General features: G+C 42.6%; 1 protein-coding gene across 5 annotated transcripts; it reads right to left on the bottom strand.

Moving 5' to 3' along the window:
* Positions 1 to 770: 770 nt before the first annotated feature.
* Positions 771 to 19,350, bottom strand: Irf6 (interferon regulatory factor 6). Of its 5 annotated transcripts, XM_048809449.1 has the most exons (10): positions 19,128 to 19,271; positions 18,866 to 18,986; positions 15,392 to 15,486; positions 14,683 to 14,859; positions 10,656 to 10,860; positions 9,490 to 9,618; positions 7,269 to 7,427; positions 5,865 to 6,257; positions 4,286 to 4,404; positions 771 to 3,471 (listed from the first exon to the last, which is right to left on the bottom strand). In XM_048809449.1, the coding sequence occupies exons 4-10, from the start codon at positions 14,854 to 14,856 to the stop codon at positions 3,247 to 3,249; spliced, it is 1,404 nt and encodes a 467-aa protein (XP_048665406.1). In that variant the 5' UTR covers positions 14,857 to 14,859; positions 15,392 to 15,486; positions 18,866 to 18,986; positions 19,128 to 19,271; the 3' UTR covers positions 771 to 3,246. The 5 variants fall into 5 exon arrangements, with proteins under 5 accessions (XP_048665406.1, XP_015339174.1, XP_015339176.1 ...); XM_015483688.2 differs by lacking the exons at positions 18,866 to 18,986; positions 19,128 to 19,271 and adding an exon at positions 19,288 to 19,350; XM_015483690.2 differs by lacking the exon at positions 18,866 to 18,986 and having other exon boundaries at positions 19,128 to 19,281.
* Positions 19,351 to 22,714: the final 3,364 nt, after the last annotated feature.

Raw genomic sequence — 22,714 nt, 5'->3', positions numbered from 1 at the left:
AGGCGAGCTCCATGGAGCAGATATCTCTAGGCAGGGTGTAAAGGTGTCACTATTGACTGAATATGTGCTAGGCATATTCATAGGCTTCAAAAATATTGCATTGTACAAGACAAATAAAACCGGTCACCTTCATGGAGTTCATATCCTAGGAATCCCGTTTCATGATTTCAAATGACATGTCAAGCTGGGAGCTGTGGTATATTCCTGTAACCCCAGCTACTCAGGCTGGTTGAGGCAAGAGAAGGGCAAGTTCAAGGCCAGCCTCATCAACTTTCCCAAATCCTGTCCCAAAAATACAAAATAAAATAACTGGGGATGTATTTTGGTGGTAAAGGGCCCCTGGGTTCAATCCCCACTACCAAACGAGAAGTGAAGATCCAGAGGTGTTTCATTCAGATTATTAGTAAGAAATCATGTTATTTGACAGAGATTTGACCCATGCCATGAAAAGAAAAATTTTCTTGAGAAAACCAAAGTATCTGAGGAAATGACCCAAATTTATGGGCTGTAAGGTGCCTATACTAGAGGTATAGGGAACTATGGGAACATAGATCTCTTTTCACAGTCTGCAGATACCACTTCAGAGATAACAATGGAGTAAAGATGGGGCCAATATGGAAGGAGGACCAGCTTGTAGGGGTTGCAAGTCTAACTGGTTTTTAGCACAGAGGGAATCTGAAGCAGAGACTAGAAATTGATAGAACTAATTCTCTAATTTTAGATTCTTTTTGTTTCTCATATTTATTTTATTTTCTCATGGTGGCTAGGAGTAAATCCCAAAAATGGAAATTTATTTTGTTCATTCATTTATTACAGCAACAAATATTTGAGAACACACTGTATCAGACACTTTTCTAAGGCCGGCAGCAAAGTTCAAGACAATTTTCACCTTCAACAAGTTTGTAGTCAAGCAGGATACACGATTACGAGGGACATGATTATTCTGAAAGAGAAAGTTTAGGGTGCTATGGGAACATAGAACCAAGGACCTAATTGTAGGGGGAAGGAACCAACCCATATCCAACACTTTTCCTCCCGATTTACTAGTCACAATTTCTTTTTAACTTTGAATTAATCTAGTGTGATGGGGTGCACAGTGCGAAACAGGAAGAACTGACGATCTAACTTCCTTCCCAGGCTTAAACAAGGTGAAGACAAGGCAGTAGAAGATGCCCACAGAGTAACTGGTGTAACCAGCAATGGAGACAGCAGACTGAGTCCCCAATAAATGAAACATCTGGTACTATCAAAACCAGAAAAAGAGGACTGGAGGTAGTAAGAAGAGATGCCAGGATGTACTTTCTCGGCATCCTAAAGAAGATTTAAAACAAGAAACCAGGTTATCTAGTTAAAAATCACTTGAGACCGTTTATCCATCCCTTTGACACATTCATAAACTTTTCATTGCAATCACATCCTAAAAGCTCAGTCCTTCTTGACGCTTCAGAACACTATATTTACCATTCTTTACCAGCTCACATCATTTAGCCTCCCATCTAGATAGACAGCCTGGCTGGTAGCATTCCACAAAAGAAGAGAGAGGAACCACCCCCAATTCAAAGTTATCCTCCCAACTTACTTAAAATGGGTTCTTTTTAACTTTGCATTCCCAGATACAGATCAGACAGTCAAACATCAGAACCAAATCTCTCACTTCAGCTACTCAACAAATGACCAAAAAATGCAATGGTTTTATTCCTTGCATGATTCCTGGTCTCTAAAAGCCCAACTCTTTCTTGTGAGCACTTGGTCTTTACCCAGATTTCTCTTGAACATGCTTTAAAAATACCAGATTCCTTAATTCTCTTAAGGACCCTAAATCGATTCTTAAGCATTTTAAATAACTACCACTGTCACCTTTGATTAAGTTGAGCTTTTAATTTCTCTAAATAAAGCTAGCCCAATTTTCAGTTACTTGAAAAGTAGGAGGTGGTTTAGTTTAAGGGTTTAAGGCTACACATGGGCTTCCTTACTATGACCTGAACAAGTAGACAATCAGATTCAGTATTCAAGAGGACTGGGGCCCACAACTAGGTTTTCTACTAGGTGATAAGAGTTTAAATCATGTATAATTTCTTCTTAGAAGGGTCAGGAACTAAGCAAAGATTACTAGATGGACTAGTTCATGATATAGTGGCAGTGTTCTGTACCACTCCTCACCTTCATAGTTCACACCCAGATACCTCCCCTAGCAAGGAAGATGAGCAGGTTTGTGCTAGGTGAGTCTGTTCCAGAAGAGTGCTGCCCAACCCTTCTACACCCTGGCCTTAGGACACCCAACACCTCATTTTTTCCAACATCAAAAATCCAAATGATGAGAAAACTTTTTAAAAGTCTCCAAACAGGAGCAGGCCCTTTTATAGTCATAGGAATATATCCTAGGTGGCCAGCTCATTCATAGGCCTTTCCCAGAAAAGGAAATTAAAAAGAGAGAGCCTGCCTCTGAAATCTACTACTGAGTCACATGTGCTCATCTCGCTCACACACAAGGTGGTATCTGAGTTGTAACAAGGTGAACACCTGACAACTCATTCTTTCACAGAATCCCTAGGCTTTCTGTGTCATCAGCTTCCTTTTAGAAGCTCAATTTATGAACTTTTACTCCACAAGCAAGGTGACTTTCAGACTTTGGCACCCATTTCTATTTAGATATCAAGCTTGGTTCCTAAGCAACCAGTTGGCCTCTTACTTTCCCCATCAGGGAGCCAGCTTACTGTACTAGCAGAACAGGTCAAACAGAGCTCAATCCTGGACATATCAGTGCTTGAGGGAACTTTAATGAAAGCAAGAAGAAAAATGTGGTACAGGTTCTGATCCAGGCAGTTTTGCCTTGCACAAGTAGAATACAGTTCCTGAATCAGAGTTTTAAAACTGAACATAATTTTGGGCATCCTTCCAATTCTGATTTATTTACAAGTGATAAATTTGAAGCCCAAAAGTTAAATGAATTGTTCAAGGTCACATTGGAAGCAAAGCTGCAGCTAGAACATTGGTGTCCAAACTCCCAGACTAAATTTCCTTCTACCATCCGATGTTTTTAAAAAGAAAAGGAAATTCGAGGAGTGATTTTTTTTCCATAAATTAAATCAACTTTAAAAGCTAGGTATATTTTAAAAGTCAGAGAATTCTAACATTATTAAAAGAAAAAGGTTTAAAAGCTGGTTAAATCTGAATATTTTTCAAAAATCACAAAAACATATGTACAATGTTGTAAAAAAAAATAGAGGGAGAAGATTGCATTCAAGATTACTGGGAAGGCAGAGCAGGGGGGAGTTGCATGTTGGGGGTGGGCTGCATGGGCTGCCAGCTTTCTTGGGTTTGAAGGATGCGATAAAGCTGCTTCAGCTGAGCAACAATGTTATCTTTGATGTCTGGAGTCGAGATCTGCAGGCGAACACTGCCACTGTCAAAGGATCGTGTGAAATCACCAGAAAACATCTCGTAGATCATCCGAGCTACCACAGGAATGACCTGTTCAGGACACAAAGCACACAAGTGTCCAGTGAGATAAAGGTAATTTTTATCTGTTTGTTATTGGTAACTGGAGATAGAGCCCAGGAATTCCCCCACCTGCCTTTTATTTTTTTGTGGGGAGGGGGTCTCAAACTGAAGCCTATCTCAAACTTGCTATCCTCCAGCCTCAGGCCCCTGACTTTCTCTGGGATTATACACATGTGCCACCACGCTCAACTTGAAGAGGTATTTTTAGCAGGAGGGACCAAGATTGTAGGAAGAACCAAGGAGTCTTTGAGGAAGTACCACTGTAATGTCTAGATATAGGATATACCTTCATCTCTCCAGATCATCTGCCAAGTTTCACTGTAGAAGTTGGTTCAGTTGAAAGTAGAGAATGTAGATGTAGCATCACATCAAATGCCTAAATAAATGGCTGCTTACTTAGCAAAACCAAATGCCATCTATTGCCAGCTTCACTGCACAACCCCAAGTGGCCTTGCTGCCACTCCTAGAATAAGGTTACCTTCTTAAAAAACAACTCAAAAGGCTTTTCTAAGGAAAGCTAGCAAGAGTCATATCTTAAAAGATCTCAATAAGACTCTAATATCATTAAGAGAATGAAAAATAAGGTCTTTACTAAATCAATCACCTATTTTAGAAACACATCTTCTCTAAGTTGGCTCTACCGTACAAAGTCTGAATCTGCTACCCTATTTTATGGGATAAAAATTCACACAGACTAATGTATACTCAATCAGGACTCAACCCACACCTGAGGACTAATGCGTTGGCAAAAAGAAGAATTGTTGGTACACCCTTATTTTCTCACCTGAACCAAGATGAGTTTCCTTTCCAGAGGTTTTCCATCTGGCCATTCTTCCCCAAAGCATAAGTATATCTCAAATGGTGGCTGCTTCTCTATCTGTCCTTTCTGGTGGGCAATAAGATCTGCAGAAGATAGAAGAATAAATTTGATACATTAGGTCAGTCCATAACCATTCAGTAAATACCATCTTTCATGCTGCCCCTTAGCCACTAGCTACATGTGGCAATTAATTTTAAATTAATTAAAAGTAAATAGTCCCACAGCCAGGAATAGTGGTACATGCCTGTAATTCCAGCTGTTCAGAAGGCTGATGCAGGAGGGTCATAAGTTTGAAGTCAGCCTCAGCAACATAGCAAGGCTCTAAGAAACTTAGTGAAATCCTGTCTCAAAATAAAAAAATAAAGGCTGGGATTGTGGCTCAGTGGTACAGCACTTGCCTAGCACATGTGAGGCACTGGGTTCCATCCTTAGCACCATATAAAAATAAATAAATTGTACACGCCTATAATCCTAGCAGCTCGGGAGGCTGAGGCAGGAGGATTGTGAGTTAAAAAACCAGCCTCAGCAAAAAAGGGGGGCACTAAGCAACTCAGTGAGACCCTGTCTCTAAAATACAAAATAGGGCTGGAGATGTGGCTTAGTGGTTGAGTGCCCCTGAGTTCAATCTCCAGTACCATAAATAAATAAATAAAGTCATTGATGTTCTTATAAAAAAAATAAAAAATAAAAAGGGCTGGAAATGTGGCTCTGTGGATAGGTGCCCTTGGGATCCATCTCTGGTACCAAAAAAAAAGTGGGGGTGGGGAGCTGGGGATGTGGCTCAAGCAGTAACGCGCTAGCCTGGTATGCGCGGGGCTCTGGGTTCAATCCTCAGCACCACATAAAAATAAAATAAAGATGTGTCCACCAAAAACTGAAAAATAAATATTAAAAAAAAATTCTCTCTCTCTCTCTCTCTCTCTCTCTCTCAGAAAAAAAAAAAAAAAAAAAAAGGAAAGGAAAGGAAATAGTCCCTTCGCCACATTAGTCACACTTACATGCTCAATGGTCACGTGTGGCTAGCAGTTACCAGGCTACCATACTGGAAAACATCCCCATCATTTCAGAGGGTTCTTCTATTAGATGTAGTTGATCTAGTCTTGGGGTTCAAACCACATTGTGAAATTCACATCTTAATAATCTTCCTAAAATTATCTGCTTCGATTCATCGAATATTTCTCAAAAAAAAAAAAAGTATGTTTTTCTGAACAGGATGAACAAGACCACCTTCTAAGTTAAATATAAGCTAATAACATTCAGGGATTAACAATAATACTGTCTTCCTCCTGCCACTGAAGGAGCCACAACCATTCTAGAAATAGTTTCCATATATTTTTGCCTTCTAGTGGAACTCCTTTCCTCATGCTTAGGTCACTTTCATCTTCAGAATCTAGGTTCTCTTTTCCCTGACCTCCAGCAGAAGAAAGTTTTTTGGTTAAGATCACTGCTAAGCCAGGAAAGGAGGGAGAAAAAAAGGAAGGATGGAGGAAGACTAAACTTCCAGGAGCAATTCCCACCATCAAACTTGTGAAAAAAGACTCACCACTCAGGAATGTTTCCAAACAAAATAGCTTGACCTTCTTTTGTCTCTCAATCAGGTTGGGGGCAACAAGTGATGGGGCACATGGCCCAGACCAGTACACCTTGCACTGGCACAGCCTAATGGCATAAATGGCATGACCGCTGACCTCCAGGATCAGACCTCTGTCCATGACGTCTAGTAGCTTGCTGGTGAAGAGCTTCTGCCTCTCATTGGTGATATGCTCTGGACCTGGGAATTTGACCTGCTCCAGACTGACAGGACCAAAGAGCTCCTCCTGGTCAGGCATGGGACCCAGGTCCCCATAAAAGAGCCGACAACCCTGAGGGTTGCTCACTGTCATGGTCTGCCCATATTCCTTCCCACGGTACTGAAACTTGATGTCCAGGTCAGTCACTGCAAGGTGAGACATGACAGTGAGTTCTGCTCCACTTCTCTGCCTGTCTGTCCCTAAGACTCATGCAAGTCCATCATTATCAAGCCACCTTTCAACTGGAATTCAGAAAGGCCACTGCCAGAGTTATCCTTCCTGCAATAAAGGGAAACATCAACATATCCCAGGAATATTCACACAAAAGGTTGCTTCGAAGCAAAGCATTTGAGGCCCATCTGGTCAGTTACCACATCCTAAGGACTATAATTTCACCAAAGTGCTGAGTCCTGGTGTTCCATATTCATGGAGCAACTGTCCACACCAATAAGCATTGGAAGGAGCTAAAAAGTAAGGTGTCTGATTTGTGTCTAATTTTTGGCACAAAGAAGCCAGAGGAACAAAAAGAAATACTTAGCCATCTTTCTAGAAATCACACATGTGAGCACATACTGGATCTGTTCTAATATACACCAAAAGCACAGTTCTCTGAAAAGTAAATTTTTATTTGGCAAGTCTTCGTTGAACCAAATAGGCTTTATCAAAGCTACTTAGCCTCTTGGACAAAATATTTGCTCTCACACCAAAGCATAGTATGAAAGGGAAATCAGGGTAATGGTGTAGATTCTTCTTTAAGATAAATTTGTACCAAATTCAGAAAGACCCCTAAAGCTCCTCAAAATCAAGAACCTCCTTGACCATATCCATGGCTATTAACCTCCCTATCCCACAGCTGTTGTTTTTTTTTTTTTTTTTTCCTTCCACAAATCCCCTTGTCAGACTAATAAACTCAGGCCTCCTACCCACCTAAGAGGTGAGTAACCTGAAGCTATATAACCAATCAGAACATCCCCATGAGCAATGAGGCATGGGTCGATGTTTCTTTACTTCCCTAGTGACTCATCTGACAATCAGGAAATAGGGCACTCGTGGGGCAGGCAGCTACTCCACACATTCCAAAGAAATGGAAGCAGAAAGTGCAATAAGAAGGGATTATTGTAAGAGATGAAGACCCAGAAAGATCAGTGCTCACTTACTTGGGAGAGAGCTGATCCACAGCTCTGGAGAGCTATAGAAAGGCTGAATAGGTGCCTGAGGCACTTCCATCTCCAAAGGTTCTGTTTTGGGCCATACTGCTTCAGGGCTGCAGTTGCCCACACTACAGTTGCCCACACTAGCTGGTGCCATGGGAGAACCTAGAACAGAAGGATGTGGGTGAACAGGAAGGAGTAGCACACAAGAACATCACCCACTCTGAGGATCTAAGAACTAACAAGACCTGAAGACAAGAATCAAACACTGAAACATGATCTAGTGTGATCTCCCACCCCGATGATTCCCATAACTCACAATACAAAATAAGATTCCCCAACACCTCCTTCCTAATCATATTATTTACCCCATAAATTCATAGTTTTAAAAACTTATATTTGCAAAAGATTAACAGAAACAAGTGATTTATCTTGGGGAAGGGAAGCATTACATTAGAAAAGGCATGAGTGTGAGATGCTTTGCAACAAAGTTTGGCCTCAGCAATTACATAGAAGCTAGTTGTCTTCCATAAAGTGAACTCAATTGAATTAGCCGATTATCTTTGAGTAAATATTAATATATAGAAATTCTATTAAAATCAACAAATATTTTTACATGTCTAAAATGTCTGGAAGACTAAAAAGAACAAATTAAAAATTAAAAAAATATATTTTAAAAAGGGTCTGGAAGGATACTCAAGAACATAGATTTGTCTTTTCCAGGGAAAGAATTAGAAAGTTCAGGGAGAGAATGGAAGAAAACTTCAATTGATTACCTTATTGTACGATTATGGATTTTAAACCATGTGAACATATTATTCATTCAAATATACTCAATTTAGTCTTTTAAAGAAGAGTAAAAAGCCTAATCCTATTTCCCTGTTACTGTCAAAGTTGGCTTGCTCCAAAGTCTACAGATTCCTCTTCCTAGCCTCACCTCTTAGGCATCTATTCTTCAATAATTCTTCTTCCTCTGCCCCAACAGCTCTGAAATCACAGAGGTTAATGTTTCTTTGACCCTGTTTGTTCAAGTATAGTTAAATCTATGTATCCAATTGACATTTTTGTTTTTAATATATAGTCCACACCTTTCCAAAAATAATCCGAGGCAGCTCAAAACATAAGGACACATGTTAACTTTAATAAAATATGAGCAGAGATAGGAAATCAGGATCCTGGAGTAACTGGTTCATACTTTTAAAGGGTGAGAAGAACAGAATAAGTCAGCCAAGAATTTGGGAAAACATCTGCATTTCCAGATGTCCAGATCTTAAAATTTCTCTAAGTGAGAATATAGCACATGGCAATACTAACCTAGAAGTAAATTCCACGGAATTTTTATTTACTCATCACTCGGTTACAAATATCTAAATGGCAGGATAAGTGAAAGAGGGACACTGGACAGACAATAAGTGTCATTCCTGGTTCTCAAAGATAGAGACCCCCAAATCCTAAAGAAAACATCTTGATATACTAAGTTTTTTTTAGGTGGCACAAGTTATTTGAAGTGACCCATGACATACAGGTGGTACTAAAAATATGGTAAATAGCTGAACTGGATGTGAATCATTTAGCTCAGAGCATTTCAGTGGAGAGATGACATGAAGATATTGCAGAAGAACAATTCAACTTGTGTTTGAGTATCGTCAGAATGTGTGCAGTCACAGAGGCTTCCCAACCTCTCAACTAATTGTTCCTGGGAAGCTGAATTCAAAAGTTCACAAAAGAAAGGCTCCTTGCTGATAAATCCCATCAGAGCCTAGTATCAACAGCTATAGAAACAGCAAGTTTCCCATGATATAGCCTAGGTAGAGTAGTCCCTACCTAGTAGAAGGAAGTGACACAGAATTTATACCAAGGGAACTGATGGAACAGTTTGCCTACAATTCATAAAAATGTTATCTGCACTTGCCCTGAAAAAAAAAAAAACAAACAGGTAAAATTTATAACCACTGATGTTTGCATGTGGGATTTGGAATGAGTTTAATTGTTTTTTATTTCTTTGAATTAGATGTCCTTTATGCCTAGAACCCACTTCGTTGCACTGGAATAATTGAGCCAGCAAAGTTCCCTTGCCTGTGACTACTCCTTGCTCTCAGACCAGCACAGTCTGACCACAGGGTCCAATCACTACTCCCAGGGCAATGGTAGCCAAGGGGTCAGCAGCTTAAAAGCCAAAATCCTTGCATCCTCCTTATCCCTCCATACCACCCACCAGTCCACTGACCATTGATGTTCAGGAAGGGGAAGGTGTCCTGGATAGGAACATGGTGCTGAGATTGGTCAAGCTCATCTTCTTCATCATCTTCATCCACATCATTATCCTTCTCATCCCAGGGAGCAGACCCTATAGATCCTACACATAATACATAGGCCCATAAGTTAGTGCTTCAAGTTAAACTATCATCACTGCAGCTGACCCATCACCTAAGCAAGGGACTACTAGCACAGAGTCTCGTCAGGATTAGTATGCATTCTCAATACCCTAGCTTTAAAAAAAAAAAATGGGAACCTAGGGTATACTAACTCCCAGTTCCAAATCTTCCTATGGGTCCTAATATATGCTCTTCTCTCTTCCCCAATCCAGAAGCTGCAGACTCCATTCCCTTCTCTTAAACTTTAATCTCTGTACATTAGTATTGCTACTACTAACTTTCTGTACTCAGGCACCTCTTTTAAGAACTCTGCAAAGTAAATTTTTATTTGGCAAGTCTTCATTGAGCTCCACCCTTCTGAGCTTCTCATGAGGCAGAGACTCTTATCTTATGGCAGGGCCTCCCTGGATTCACTGGACTACATGTCTAAATTATCTGGCTTTCACTATTCACTAAGAATTGAGTAAATAGGAGGATCAGGTGTTTTTCTCTTAGCAAAAGTATCCTACAAATTAAATGATCACTCACCCAACATTTCTAAAGAACTAAATAGCTTTTACATGTCTTGTCAATTGATTCTTACAATAGCCTTTGAAATAGGCAAGAAAGATGAGATCCTGAATTTTAGAGCTGAAGAGGCCCAATGACTTGATTCAAGTCCCACAACAGGTCAAGTGATAAAAAGAAGTTTAGAACTCAAACCTTCTAGGCTCTAATTCCTCCTCCTACAAAACAACCTGGCCTCTCAAGTCCCAAGAGAGGCTATTTTTACAGCAGAACTCTATACTGTACTTCTCATGCTCTAACAATGCAGGCAATAACCATTTCCCCTATGTGAGCAAGAAGACATTACTGAACATATACCATTTGCTCTTTGGGTCCTTCCTAGGGATAGGTTTTCAAGTTTTACCAGTCTAAAACTCTGAAAACCAGGCTGTTTTCAATTTGACTATCTCTTTAAGAGTCCATCCCACAATCTGGCATATAGCCCACCTTCTCCCCAGCACCTGAGCCTTACCTGGGTTAGTGATCGAACCCTGGGGCTGAGGGATGTCACACACTTGATATATCTTCACTGGGTTCATAGGCACCTCCTTGGTACCATCATACATCAGGTTGAATTCCCTGCTCTTGTTGAGAGCACAGCGGAGCTGGGCCTTCCATTTTGCTGGGTCAGGGTCATCTATCCCTTCCTGGTACTTCCCCGTTTCTACAGCCCAGGCCTGAGGAACAGGAAACTGCAATTAGTGCCTACTATCGCCTGGGACCACTGCAAAGCATATGCTCACCCCTTCTCATATAGACGCACACACATCTGGGTGAGTGACCCACAGTCTTATCCCATTTTACAGAGGTTACAGCAGGCAACAGTGCCCTTAGGATCAGGAGGGGTGGGGCCAAAGGGAAATAAGTTATGTGCAAACTTAACTTTGAAAGGAGGACTGTTATCTCAAGCCTAGTACCAGCACCTGTCAAGACGACGATGCTACAATGAAGGGTTGAAAACAATAAAAAGTCTGGAGCAAATCTTTTTTCTTCTTCCTTAACCATTTTTATTATGGATTGCTTATGTAGGAATATGTACAACAAAGAGGGGTGGCAAATAAAAAGAATTTGTCTGGCTGGTCCCCTCCCTTCAGTCTTTAATCTTATACATAAAGAACTATAGAAACCCATAGCCTTTAGTAGGACAGGAAGCATACTATGTGGGGTCAGCTTGCCCCACGTGGCTGAGGGCTGCAAATTCTAATAAACCCATACTTCTCATCTTTCCCTATTCTCAAACTCCAACTGCACTAGAAACCTCATGCCATCACCATGGCAATGGCTGGTAGCATGGGCTAAAACCACTTTGACTCTTCCTCTCTGATTTCAAATAGGGGAACTTGCAGCAGTATCACCAGAGAAGGGGAACAAGGTAGTCTCCCCAGTGAGGAAAAGGAAAAGCCAGGCTGCTTGGCCTATAGACCAAGTTCCTTAGAAACAAAGCAAGTAGTAGAAACCCATCCAGGTCTAACAGGCATTTAAGTTTCCACTCACTGGATACCTCTCCCTTTTTGCTAACATATGCTCTCATCTCTGAACTGTCTTCAGGAGTGTGACACTTGATGTAGAATAAGGAAATGTCATTAGAGAAAACTCAACATATGAAGCACACATTAACTTTTCAAGATGAAAGGGCATGTCACTTGTGCAAACCAACTTCTCTGTCTCTGGTTCTGACCATAGACTTCTTCCTAAAACAGAAACTGAATTTTTCTACCTAATCCTACAGATTTTTGATCTCCCTCAGTCACCCCCCTACAGAGCCTGGTAGTCATGAGGAAGATTCTTTCCAGAGCTAATCAAAATCTTCCTCCTCTTCTTCTAATTCAGACTCACTTCCTCTTACTATCTTTTCAGATTGGGTTCCTACATTTGTTTTGTGGTAGAGATAAAGAACTCAGTGGCTTAGCAGGAACTAGGGGCCTAACTGCTGCTCCATTCCATCAAATCCCCTAGGTGATTTCAACTTCACTGGTCCCTAGTGTCTGGGAGACACATCTGTAGTTACTTGCTGTACCTATTGCTGCCTCCCCATATTTTTCCTTCTGTTTGTTTGATCCTCCGTGTTCATGCTCACTCTGGTCCCACCCAGCCAACTCAGGCTGTGCAGATTTTGGCAGAAGCTTGCAAATTTCTGTGGTTCCCTAAAGCCCTGCCCCTCCGTGGAGAACAGCCAAACTAAGCCAGAACCACAGCCCCACCTTCCTGCTTACCACAGCATCCTCCTGGCCCACTCAGATGACACTAAGGATCCATGTTTAATGCATCAGAAGACTGTACTCTTTTCAGAATCAAGAAAGGTGGTCCTAAGAAGTACCATGTAACAATCTTTGTGACTTATAAATATTACTTGTTCAAACCCATCCTGAGTTGTGCTTTAGAGAAATTCTGATCTCTGTGGAGATCTTTATTTCTTTTTATAAAATTTTGAGACAAGGTCTGGCTAAGTTGCTTAGGACATTGCTAAGTTGCTGAGGCTGGTCTTGAACTTGCAATCCTCCTGTCTCAGCCTCCTGAATCACTGGAATTACAGGTGTGCACCACCATACCCACTACTTATTTCTCTTTCTAAAATGAAGAAAATCTCTCTATTTTTATAATGCTTTACAAATCCATTCCAAAACTTATTTTCACTTGATTTCCACAATAATCCCGTGAGTCTTGCAAGTAAGATTGCTTTCATACCAAATTTATTCTATGGGGAAATTGAAGCCCATTGAGGTTACCTGCCTTGCTGAAGGGGTAACCTTCATGATGATAGCATGATTTGAGGCCAGATACTCCAATTCTCCATAAGCCTTAGAAAAGGCAGTGTTAGTAGGAAGGGGATAGAGGAACAAAAAGACATGAGTTCAAATCCTGGATCCACCATGTACTCACTGTGTGATTTTGGAAAAGTTAGCCAGACCTTCAGAGAGTCAGCCTCTGCATCTACAACATGCAGGTAATACCTCTCTCAGGGGTTATCATGAGAATTAAGTGAGATCATAGACACATGCACCCAGTGCATGCTAGTTCCTCATCCATGTGTCTTACTAAAGGCGTATCAGAGTTTGGGCTCAGCGAAAGCACCCTAACTCTTCTCCTGACCTCCCAGGCCCTCCCTCATATTCTGCAGATACAGTGATACAAATAAAGCCAAGCAGACTCCCCAGAGTTTCCTCAAACCCCAAGCATTCAGGTCACCCTCATGTGTGAGGCATTCAGGAATCAGCCTCTTCCCCATGACCAACTGGACACTTCAATTGCAAATCCAGTTTCAGACCAAGGCCACAGGGAGGCCAGTAATCCAGGGCAGGCCAATCCCCTCAATGCCAACTTCAATAACTGGGAGGTTTTTTTCCAAATATTTTCTATAACACCTCTTTTTTACTTATATCTACATTAGGTGTGTTCATTTACATTCCTTCTAAGTACTCACAGGCCAGTTTTCTCTCTGCCTCTCCTCTCTACACCTGGCATAACCCAGTCAGTGGGGAAATATCACTAGGATGGCTTTCGTGTAAGCTCTGACCCTACCTTTCCTGCCCTTTCCTGATCCAATATCAACAAGAAGCCAGGACATCAATCTTGAGAGGCCCACAGTCAGGGCTGGATTACACTTCTGCCTTCCAGTTCACAGTCAGGGAAGAAAAGGGCAAACTCGCTTCTCTGTGAATTGGGACTTCAGGAATTAAATCTACTTCTGATATGGAAGGGAGCAGCAGGGAGAAGTTGGTCTGAAGTAGAAGTACATCTCATGGAAGTACAACTACATGGAACCTACTGCCCTTGGTTTCACTTCAATTTTGTAAGATGCTATGTGATTAAATCTTATTTTCAGTTCAATAAAATGACTATCATATCAGAGCTATTTTTTATTTTAAAAAAACATAATTAAGCCAGGGCTGTAGTTCAGTGGTAAGAGAGTGTGCTTTGCATGGGCAAGGCCCCAAGTTCAATCCCAATACCACCGAAAATGTATTGAAAGAATTAAAAATTTGGATTTAAATCACTCTTATCTTTTAAGGAGACATTATGAATATGGGCAATATATTCTAATATTAAAAGAATAATGTCTTGAGGGCCCTCTACACCCATCTTACAGGCCATATTCCCTAATAGGTTCCCTAGCTTGTGCTAAATACAAGTTCTGCCCTAGTCTAAGAGCCATCCTCAGGTCTAAGCACCTGACTTCCAGCAAGGGCCCTGAAGGAATGAAGAAAAGTGGCTGACCTAAGCACAATCAGTACAACCACTTACAGTTTAGCTGACCCCACCTCAACTCCTCTGGAACATGAATTAAATACCTTCAACCAATGGGAAATACAGGGCTTCAAGAGACATGCCCCAAGAAGTACTATGCCTGATAAGTTTGGGTATTCTATCATAAATCTGTTTCGTCAGTTTTAGATTTAGTGTATTCCTCATGCCAAAACAGACAAAATAAAAACAAACAAACCCAGAAAGTTCTGAGAACTGGAAGAATTTTTAATTCATATGGTAAAGAAGTCCTTTACCTTAAAAATAGTATTTTCTTCCTCTTGTTGGGGGCTATGACGTGTGGCATGTTTCCAGGGAATCTGGAAGCGTTTGGAGTCTCTGTGTAACCAGATGAGTCCAGGATAGAGGCCACTATCCACCTGGGCCACCAGCCAGGGCTTCAGCCGGACTCTGCGGGGATGGAGCGCCATGATCTGGGGGTAGGGGGATAAGAAGTAGGGAGAGCAGGAAAATTAGGCCAGCCACTGGGAACTTTTCCCAGCTACCATTCCCGTATGCTAGAGCTACAGTTTCACTAGATTACAGTAAAGAAACTAAATATGGGAATAAACTGTGCCAGGTAGGAAAGAGGTAGAAAGGTTCTTTTGATTCTTATTCCAAAGCCATTTATACTTCATGCTTTAGCCAAATCAGGCTTATCATGCAAGTAGATCACATTTCTTCTATTTAAATCTGAAGCAGAAAAATAAAAAGGTGATGTCATCCCTGCTGGAACAGTCTTTCCTGAAGTACCAAGGGCTTTGGAAGAGAAGGGCAATTGCTCTTTACAATCTCTCCTCATGAGAAGGAAAGAAAAAAGCTATGGAAACAGCACATACAAAGGCAAGAAGTGCATTCTCTTTTCAAATGAGACAACTGAAAATGAGTAGGAATGTTTAATAAGAAGCCCATATCATGGTGACAGTATGTGAGGGGCGGATCCTGGATTCCAAAGTCCTCACTTACATGGGTGAGCAGGCAGTCTGTCCAGGCAGTCTATTCACAGAGTTCTGAAGAGCTGGGCTGAGTCGACTTTTCTTTCTCTTGACCACCCAAAGATTCTGTACCAAGAAAAAGCAGTCTCTAGGAGAATGTTCGGGAACAGTAAAGACAAAGCCTCTGAGAACACTTCTCCAAAACAGTCTGGTAAAGCTCAGAAGCCCTTATAATAATCAAATACCACAGTTCCTAGCTTTAACCTACAAGAAACAGACATAAGACAAGCCCTGCACAGTTAGCACAGCCTCCTCACCTGGGTCTGTTTATCTCTCCACAGAGGCTGGAGTGAGTCGATTAGTTAGAGGCGCCAGCCTGGGTAAAGTCTGCAATTGATTCTCATAAAAATACATGGGCACAGCAGATAACTGTGCAGCCGGCACTCAGCAGAAAACAAAGGCCTGCCTGGATCGGGTGCCCAAAGAAAAAAGTAGTCACTGGAGAATTTTTGCCTGCGATGTTATGTTTGGACTTTTTGATGTTTTTATTTTGCTTTTACTTAAGACAAGAAATGGAGGCCTGGAAAAACAACAGTCATTCAACAAATATTTGTTCACCCGCTACTGTGTGCCAAGCACTGTGTTAGTTATTAAACACTGAAGCCCAATGTTTTCATCAGATGTCCATTTTTGAGAAAATCCACATTGGAACTGTTCAAGCCCCCACAATAGCCTAAAAAGAAGTGATGACATTCACACCCAGAAAGATCCCTAGCTAGATCACAGTTTTGAAACCAAACAGGTAAGTCAGATGAACACTCCCACTCAGACAAGCCTGGCCAAGGAGTGACCCTAATCCCACTTTCCTCCCCAGCCAGATTCCTAATAAATTCGAAGAACCCAAACCCAACTCAGCCTCTGGCACTTTAAGAGCAAGGTAGGAACTGCTCTCATCTGAGCCTTCTGACCCAATTACGGAGTCCAGCAACTGAAACCTTCCCCCAGGGAGCATGGCTCACAGTGGGCAAGTGAGCTTGGCAAACAGTATTCAAGTGCCCCCATTCTTCACTTTGGTTTAGGGTATTTTGAAGGGCAGCATGCAAGCCCATTAAACCATGTAGTACATGTACTCCTTATAATCAGGAGGGAATGCATTTTCTTCCAAGGGCAAGTTCTACCTTTTCCTCCCAGTCACGGCCCTACCAAAAGGAGAATAGAGCAAAGGGAGTAAAAAGAGAATAGAGAAATGGACCAGAAACCAATCAGCCTAGTAAGGGGCTTTTGAGAATTTCTATTGCACTACTGGTAAAACCTGTGTCAGAGCCTGTCAGACACATGAAATTTACCTCTTGACTGATCTTATTGTAGTTGATCCATAGTCCATGAAGGAAAAAAAAAAATGAGGTAATATGGCCATGATAAGGAGCTGCAACTAGGATGGGGAAGGAGGAGCAGCCACCCATAGAGATCAGTGATGAAAATCTAGAGCTTGGGTTCTCAGTGTTCTCCCCAGATGGGACTATACCTGAACAACCCCACCTCAGCTCATGGGAAAGAGTCCCAACCTGCCCTCCTGTGTGCCCTACCTACCTCACTGCCAACCCTCTCCACCTTCTGAAAGTCAGCCAAGATCCCCCCACACACACCTGCCGTCTAATAACTGAGACTCTCCAAATAGGCAGAGAGAGAAAATTGAAAACAACCAAAATGCCAAGAGTCAGAAGTGGCTAAGTTTCATATTCAGGCTGCAATATCAAACAGCCATTTATAAAGGGTGTCGGAAGAATTTTATGGAATCTGGAGAAAGTTTTACAATTTGAAATTGGGAGGGGAGCAGCATACAACACTGATTATATGTAGTACTTCCACTTTTTAACATAACATACTATTATACAAATGCACATACACACAGAAATGAAAAAGGGAAAATATACCAATGCAATATGAGTTTTATAATGTTACCTTGTGATGGATTATGGGTATTTTTTATATTTTCCTATATCATTTACCTTTCCCTATATTGACATGTTTCAATTTTTTTTAACTTCCAGTAGTTTTTTTTTTTTTTTTAACCACAGGACCATACCATTTCTCATAAAAGATGATATCAATCCTTCATACCTGCATAAGACTTTCAGTTTTACATGTACTTTTACTTAGTATGTCTGCTTTTATCTTCAGGATCCTAGAGGTGGTATTATTCCCATTTCAAAGCTGCATTAACTGAGGCACCAAAAATTGTGTGCATTATATGGTATTGGTTGAGTCCAGAACCAACACTCCTAAGTTAGAGTGAGCTGTACCAAATCTAGCTAGCTACTGCACCCTACATACATTCCAAGACCCTCCTATCTTCTTCTACACACTAAGAGAACAAACCAAAACAACAACAAAGCCTCCCTGAAGGAACAGCAAAGTGAGTGGATGACACCCATTCTCAAACACACTTAAATCAGAGTGCTCTTCCTAAAGCCTCTCACCACTCAAACTTACCTAATTAAAATCAGCCCTGGTATCTCCATCTGCCATCACAGCAAAATTCAAGGCCGTCTCTCAAACAGGTATGTAACCATCCAAAGACAAAGATGCCACCCATCCACTCCCCTCACAGTGAACACAGAACAGGGACTCTTTCATCCTCCCCAGGGCACTAACTGTCCTCTCTCATGGGCTGGGTCCAGGGGGCATGACCTCTATAAACAGTACTGACACCACCTTCCCGGCCCCTGCCCAGGCCAGTTTCCAGGGGCGCTGTTACCTCAATGCCCTGATTTGGCTGTCATTAAGTTTTGCTCATAGTAAAATACACCCACCATTTCTTGCAGACAGATCTTAGAGTAAGTCCCACTTGTTATTTTCCTCCTGAAGGAAACTGAAATGCCATCCTAAGTTCCCCAGGGGTAAAGTCTGGGTCTCTACCCATAATTCACCTTCCTTCCTTCCTGCCGGATTAAAGTTGGAGGGTGACAAAAGGGATGCAGGATACTGGTGGCACTCTCACGTTTTATACACACATCTAACCCTGAAGGTCTCCAATCCTTGTTGAAGCACCTTCTCCCTCTCCATTCCCGGGCTTCCATTCTTGGTATCCACCAAGAGAACCGAGTAGGAGCCACAAAGTAGGCTTCCTACAAAGGGTGGCACCCCAGCCCTCCTTCCCTGTCAGGGTTGGAAGACATTCACCATTTCCCCACACCTACCTCCAGCCCCTTCAGGCAAAGAGGGCCTCACCTCGAGCGGCCACGCCTAGCGCCACCCTCCCCAACACCTAGTTTAGCTACTTGGAAATCCAAGGGTGTCTCCCAGGCCCAGGGCAGAGGCCTGACTGTGCTAAACAAACTAAGGGAAGGAAAACAAACCGGCCAAAGTTCCTGGTCGTCCTCCTTCCCAATTTCCCAAAACACCCACCAGGACCTAGGGCCAGAGCACCTGGGAAGTTCCCTCTGGGACCCTGGGGCCAGTGACCAAGTTAGTTAACACAGAAGGGGAGTGGGGGTGGGGGCACCTTGGCGCGATCCGACGGTGAGGTGAGTGGGAGGGGGCCAAGAGCAGCGACAGCGAATTCCATTTCCGCAGGAGGGAATCGGAAGGGGCCCAGCGCTGAGGAACTAGGACCCCAAAGTTACCTAGAGGAGGGCGACATGCACTCAGCTCCAGTGGGTATCAAAGCAGGCTCTCCCACCCACACAAACTGTAATGGAGCCCTTCTCCACCCACGGAGGTGTCTCCCCTCGCTCTAGGTTGTCTCCAGAAGTTGGCGTCCCCACCTTTCTTCAGTTGGCTACCCGAAGCTGATGTCCCTCTGAATCAAGTCCGCAATAAGATCACCCTTAGCCACTGTGACCCTCGACGGCCTGGCCCAGTGACTCCTGGCTCTGCGCAAGTGGAGACTGAGGGTTCCTCCCAGAGTCGCGCACCAGCCCTTACCTGCCCAGCCCAGGTGCGCGGAGCTCACGTCAGCGCCTCGCCCCAGAGCGCCACAGCCCCCTCCGCAGTCTGGCCACGCCTTCCAGGTGTGGCCACGCCCTCCGACGTTCGGGATTGGCTGCGTGTGAGAAATATGATACTCTTGAGTTCCTGTGCTATCCACCCCTCCCAGCCTCTTCTCCAGCCCACTCCCAGTTTCTAACCTGAGTTTAGAAAAGTCGCAGACGTAAGCCTCGCCCTTATGCCTCGGGGATAGTGGTCCTGGGAACAGGAAACCACTGGGAGGTCAAATCTAAGTTGAGAGAGTACCTCCCCACTTTCATGCCCCATAATTACCCAGAGGTATGCAGACAGTTAAGCCCAAATAAGGGTTTTGAGATTGGCCCTACTATTCTGTGGAGTTGGCTGTGGGGAAAGGACTCTAACACTAGGTCCTGTCCAATGCTTTCTAGCCTGGAAATCTGCCTTCTTACCCGTGTGATCCTGGATAAGTTAGTCTCTTGGTTTCAGTTTCCTCATATAGTCAACTAGAACAATGATTCCTGCCTTTTCTAATCACTATCAAAAGCATAGTCTCTGGTGCCAACTATTGAGGTTCCAGCCCCAACTCCATCAGATACTACAGATTCACAAAAGTTTCGGAAGCTCTGTGGGCCTCAATTTATTATCTGTAGAATGAGGTTAATAATGGTACCTCCTCATAGGGATGTTGTGGGAATTCAAATTACTGCATATAAAGTGCTTGGAAATACCTGGCACTTATCAAGTGCTATGTTAAGTACTTGTAATTATTATTGGGGTAAGAATTTAAAAAAAAATACCCTATAGACAGTGCCTCACAGAATAAGAGGCATCTTTTGTTATTACTTGAAATCCAAGTCCCATTTGCTTAATGAGCATTTCCTCACCTTCCCCATCCTTATAGATCACATGCTTACTGGCAGTATTATATCAGCAAATGACACAAACTCCCATTCTCAAGCACTGCTCTGTCACAGGTGAGATGGGTCAGGGACCGGGTGCTTAGGTTTTGGAGTTGAAAGTAATGAGGGGGAAACTAGAGGAGTGGTGTTATGGATTGAATTGTGCCCCACCTCCAAACCCATATGTTGAAGTTCTAACCTCCAGTATCTCAGAATGTGACCTTATTTGGAGAGAGGGTCTTTAGAGTGGTAATCAAATTAAAATGAAGTCATTAAGATAAACCCTAATCCAGTATGACTGATGTCCTCAAAAGGGAAGTGATTTGGACACTGAGGTATACACTCATAGAGGGAGTGTGATGCAGAGAGAAATGGAGAGAAGATGGTAGTCTACAAGTCAAGGAGAGAGACCTGGAATAGATCCTCCCCCCACAGCTCTTGTCAGAATCTAATGACACTTTTATTTTGGACATTTTTTTCCAAACCAGAGATTAAACCCAGGAGTGCTTTACCACTGGACTATATCCCAAGACAGTTTTTTTATTTTGAGACAGGGTCATGTTAACTTAACCGTGTGACCCTCACTACTTTTGTTGTGAGGCTGGCCTCAAACTTTCGATTCTCCTGCCTCAGCCTACCAAATCCCTGGAATTACAGGTGTGAGCCATCATACCTGGCTGTTTTGGACTTCTAATCTCAAGAACATTGAGAAAGTCTGACACCGTGGTGCACACCTGTAATCCCAGCTACTCAGGAAGTTGAGGCAGGAAAATAGCAAATTCAAGGCCTGATTGGCTAATTAGTGTGAACCTGTCTCAAGTTAAAAACCAAAAAGGATGGAGTTGTAGCTCAGTGGTAGGGCAGCCCTGGGTCAAATCCTCAATACTGCAAGGGGGAGAAAATGAGATAATAATTTTATCTTTTTTAAGCCACCTCATCTGTGGTACTGTGTTATGGCAGTCCGAGTAAATTGATATGAATTGTAGAGCCCCTGATAATAATGTAGGTTTGTTCCTAGCCCCAACTCAGCTTTGGAATGTAGCCACCAAAGGCTGGGAAGGTAGCAAGGCTGCAGCCAGCCTCCGAGTCAACCACTGCCCTGTAGCCACTCTTCTCTTCACTGGGAGGGGCTAGCTCACCAGGCTAGCCTGCTCTTTACTGCTAATGAGCTCACTAAACAAGCAGCATCTTCCAACTGGCCTAGGGTTGGGCTGCTGAGACCAAGCCAACAGTCCATTTCTAGTGTGTATGCAGATTGGTAGGGGTTAGGGGGAGACCACCCCATTTGCCATTTGAGAGAAGCCAAAAGTCCAACGGCATCCAAATATGAGCCACACACAGTCACTTACTTTTGCACTAGTTGAAATTCCCATAACTAAAGTGATTTCTTAAGGATCTTCATTAGAAGATACACATTTTAGAATGAGGAAAATTTGAGATAGGGGAGTTTTATTCTAGATCCTCTATTCCAGGGATAAAATTGGCTTAGAGACTTTTGTTTGACCCACACAAATATTTTAAATACCAAGAGATTTCACATAAACATCTAGATTCACAGCATCTCTTGAAGGGTCATGAGTTCCTGGACACTCTGACCAAAAGTTCTACCAGGCAACAGCAGCCCATTTAGAGGAAGCCTATACCTTACAGTCAGGACAACCCCACTCTATTGAGCTTTCTCATTTACTTTAACTGCCTGACCTTGTAGACATCTGAATCCAAGTCCCTGCTTTTTATAGATGAAAAACCCATAGGTAAAATAATCTTTCAAAGTCACCAGGCAAGTCACCCACAAAGCCAAGACCAGAACTCAAACCCAGGGCTCTTTCCACTGGGAGCCTGTTCAGCATTCCAGCCAGAATCTATTCTGAATGGTGCTATACTGTTTGTTGTCTATTTTTTTTTTTCCAAAATCACCCATCGATCCAAGTGCCATTGAACTAAGTAAAGCCCCAGTGTTCATGTCACTCTACTGAGGAATCAATGAAAGGAGAGAATGCAAGAACAATTAAGATGGAGATCAGGAGGAACTTTCTGGCTCTTCAAATGATCAGACCTGGCAGTAGGCCACTCTGAAGTCTTCTTTGCTTGAGACACACCTCCTGGTTTGGTCTCGGGGTTAACAACATCTTGTGAGCACTTCCAAAGGGCACCAAAGGAATCTATTCTTCTGTATTCCCAATGTAGCCCCTTCGGGGTTCAGACATCCCCAGTGGGACTCAGCCTGTGATGTCCTCTGTTGCTGCTCAGGTGGAGCATTGCTGACTCACTTGTGAGTCTGAGTTTCAGGCAGAGTGATGTACACTTCATTACAGGGGCCCGGATTCACAGCCACAGGGAGCTGGGGAATTCCCTTCTCCCACTCTCAGTCAAGTGCAATTGAACAAAGTAAAGCCCCAGTGTTCGTGTGTGCTTTATTTTGTGGAAAGGGGTCTTTTTCACTATTCAGAGACTTTAACCTCTGTAATTTCAGACTTGTAACAAAAAAAAAAAAAAAAAAGTCC

This window comes from Marmota marmota, unplaced genomic scaffold (genome assembly GCF_001458135.2).
Source record: "Marmota marmota marmota unplaced genomic scaffold, marMar, whole genome shotgun sequence".
NCBI lineage: Eukaryota > Metazoa > Chordata > Mammalia > Rodentia > Sciuridae > Marmota > Marmota marmota.
This window is presented reverse-complemented; position numbering and strand designations above follow the sequence as displayed.

Coding starts and splice junctions, on each gene's coding strand:
- Irf6 (XM_015483688.2), bottom strand. CDS start 14,856: ATGGCGCTCCATCCCCGCAGAGTCCGGCTGAAGCCCTGGCTGGTGGCC. Junction 9,619..10,655: donor GGGTTCGATCACTAACCCAG/GTAAGGCTCAGG, acceptor TATTATGTGTAG/GATCTATAGGGTCTGCTCCC. Junction 4,405..5,864: donor TTTGGAAACATTCCTGAGTG/GTGAGTCTTTTT, acceptor TATCTTCTGCAG/ATCTTATTGCCCACCAGAAA.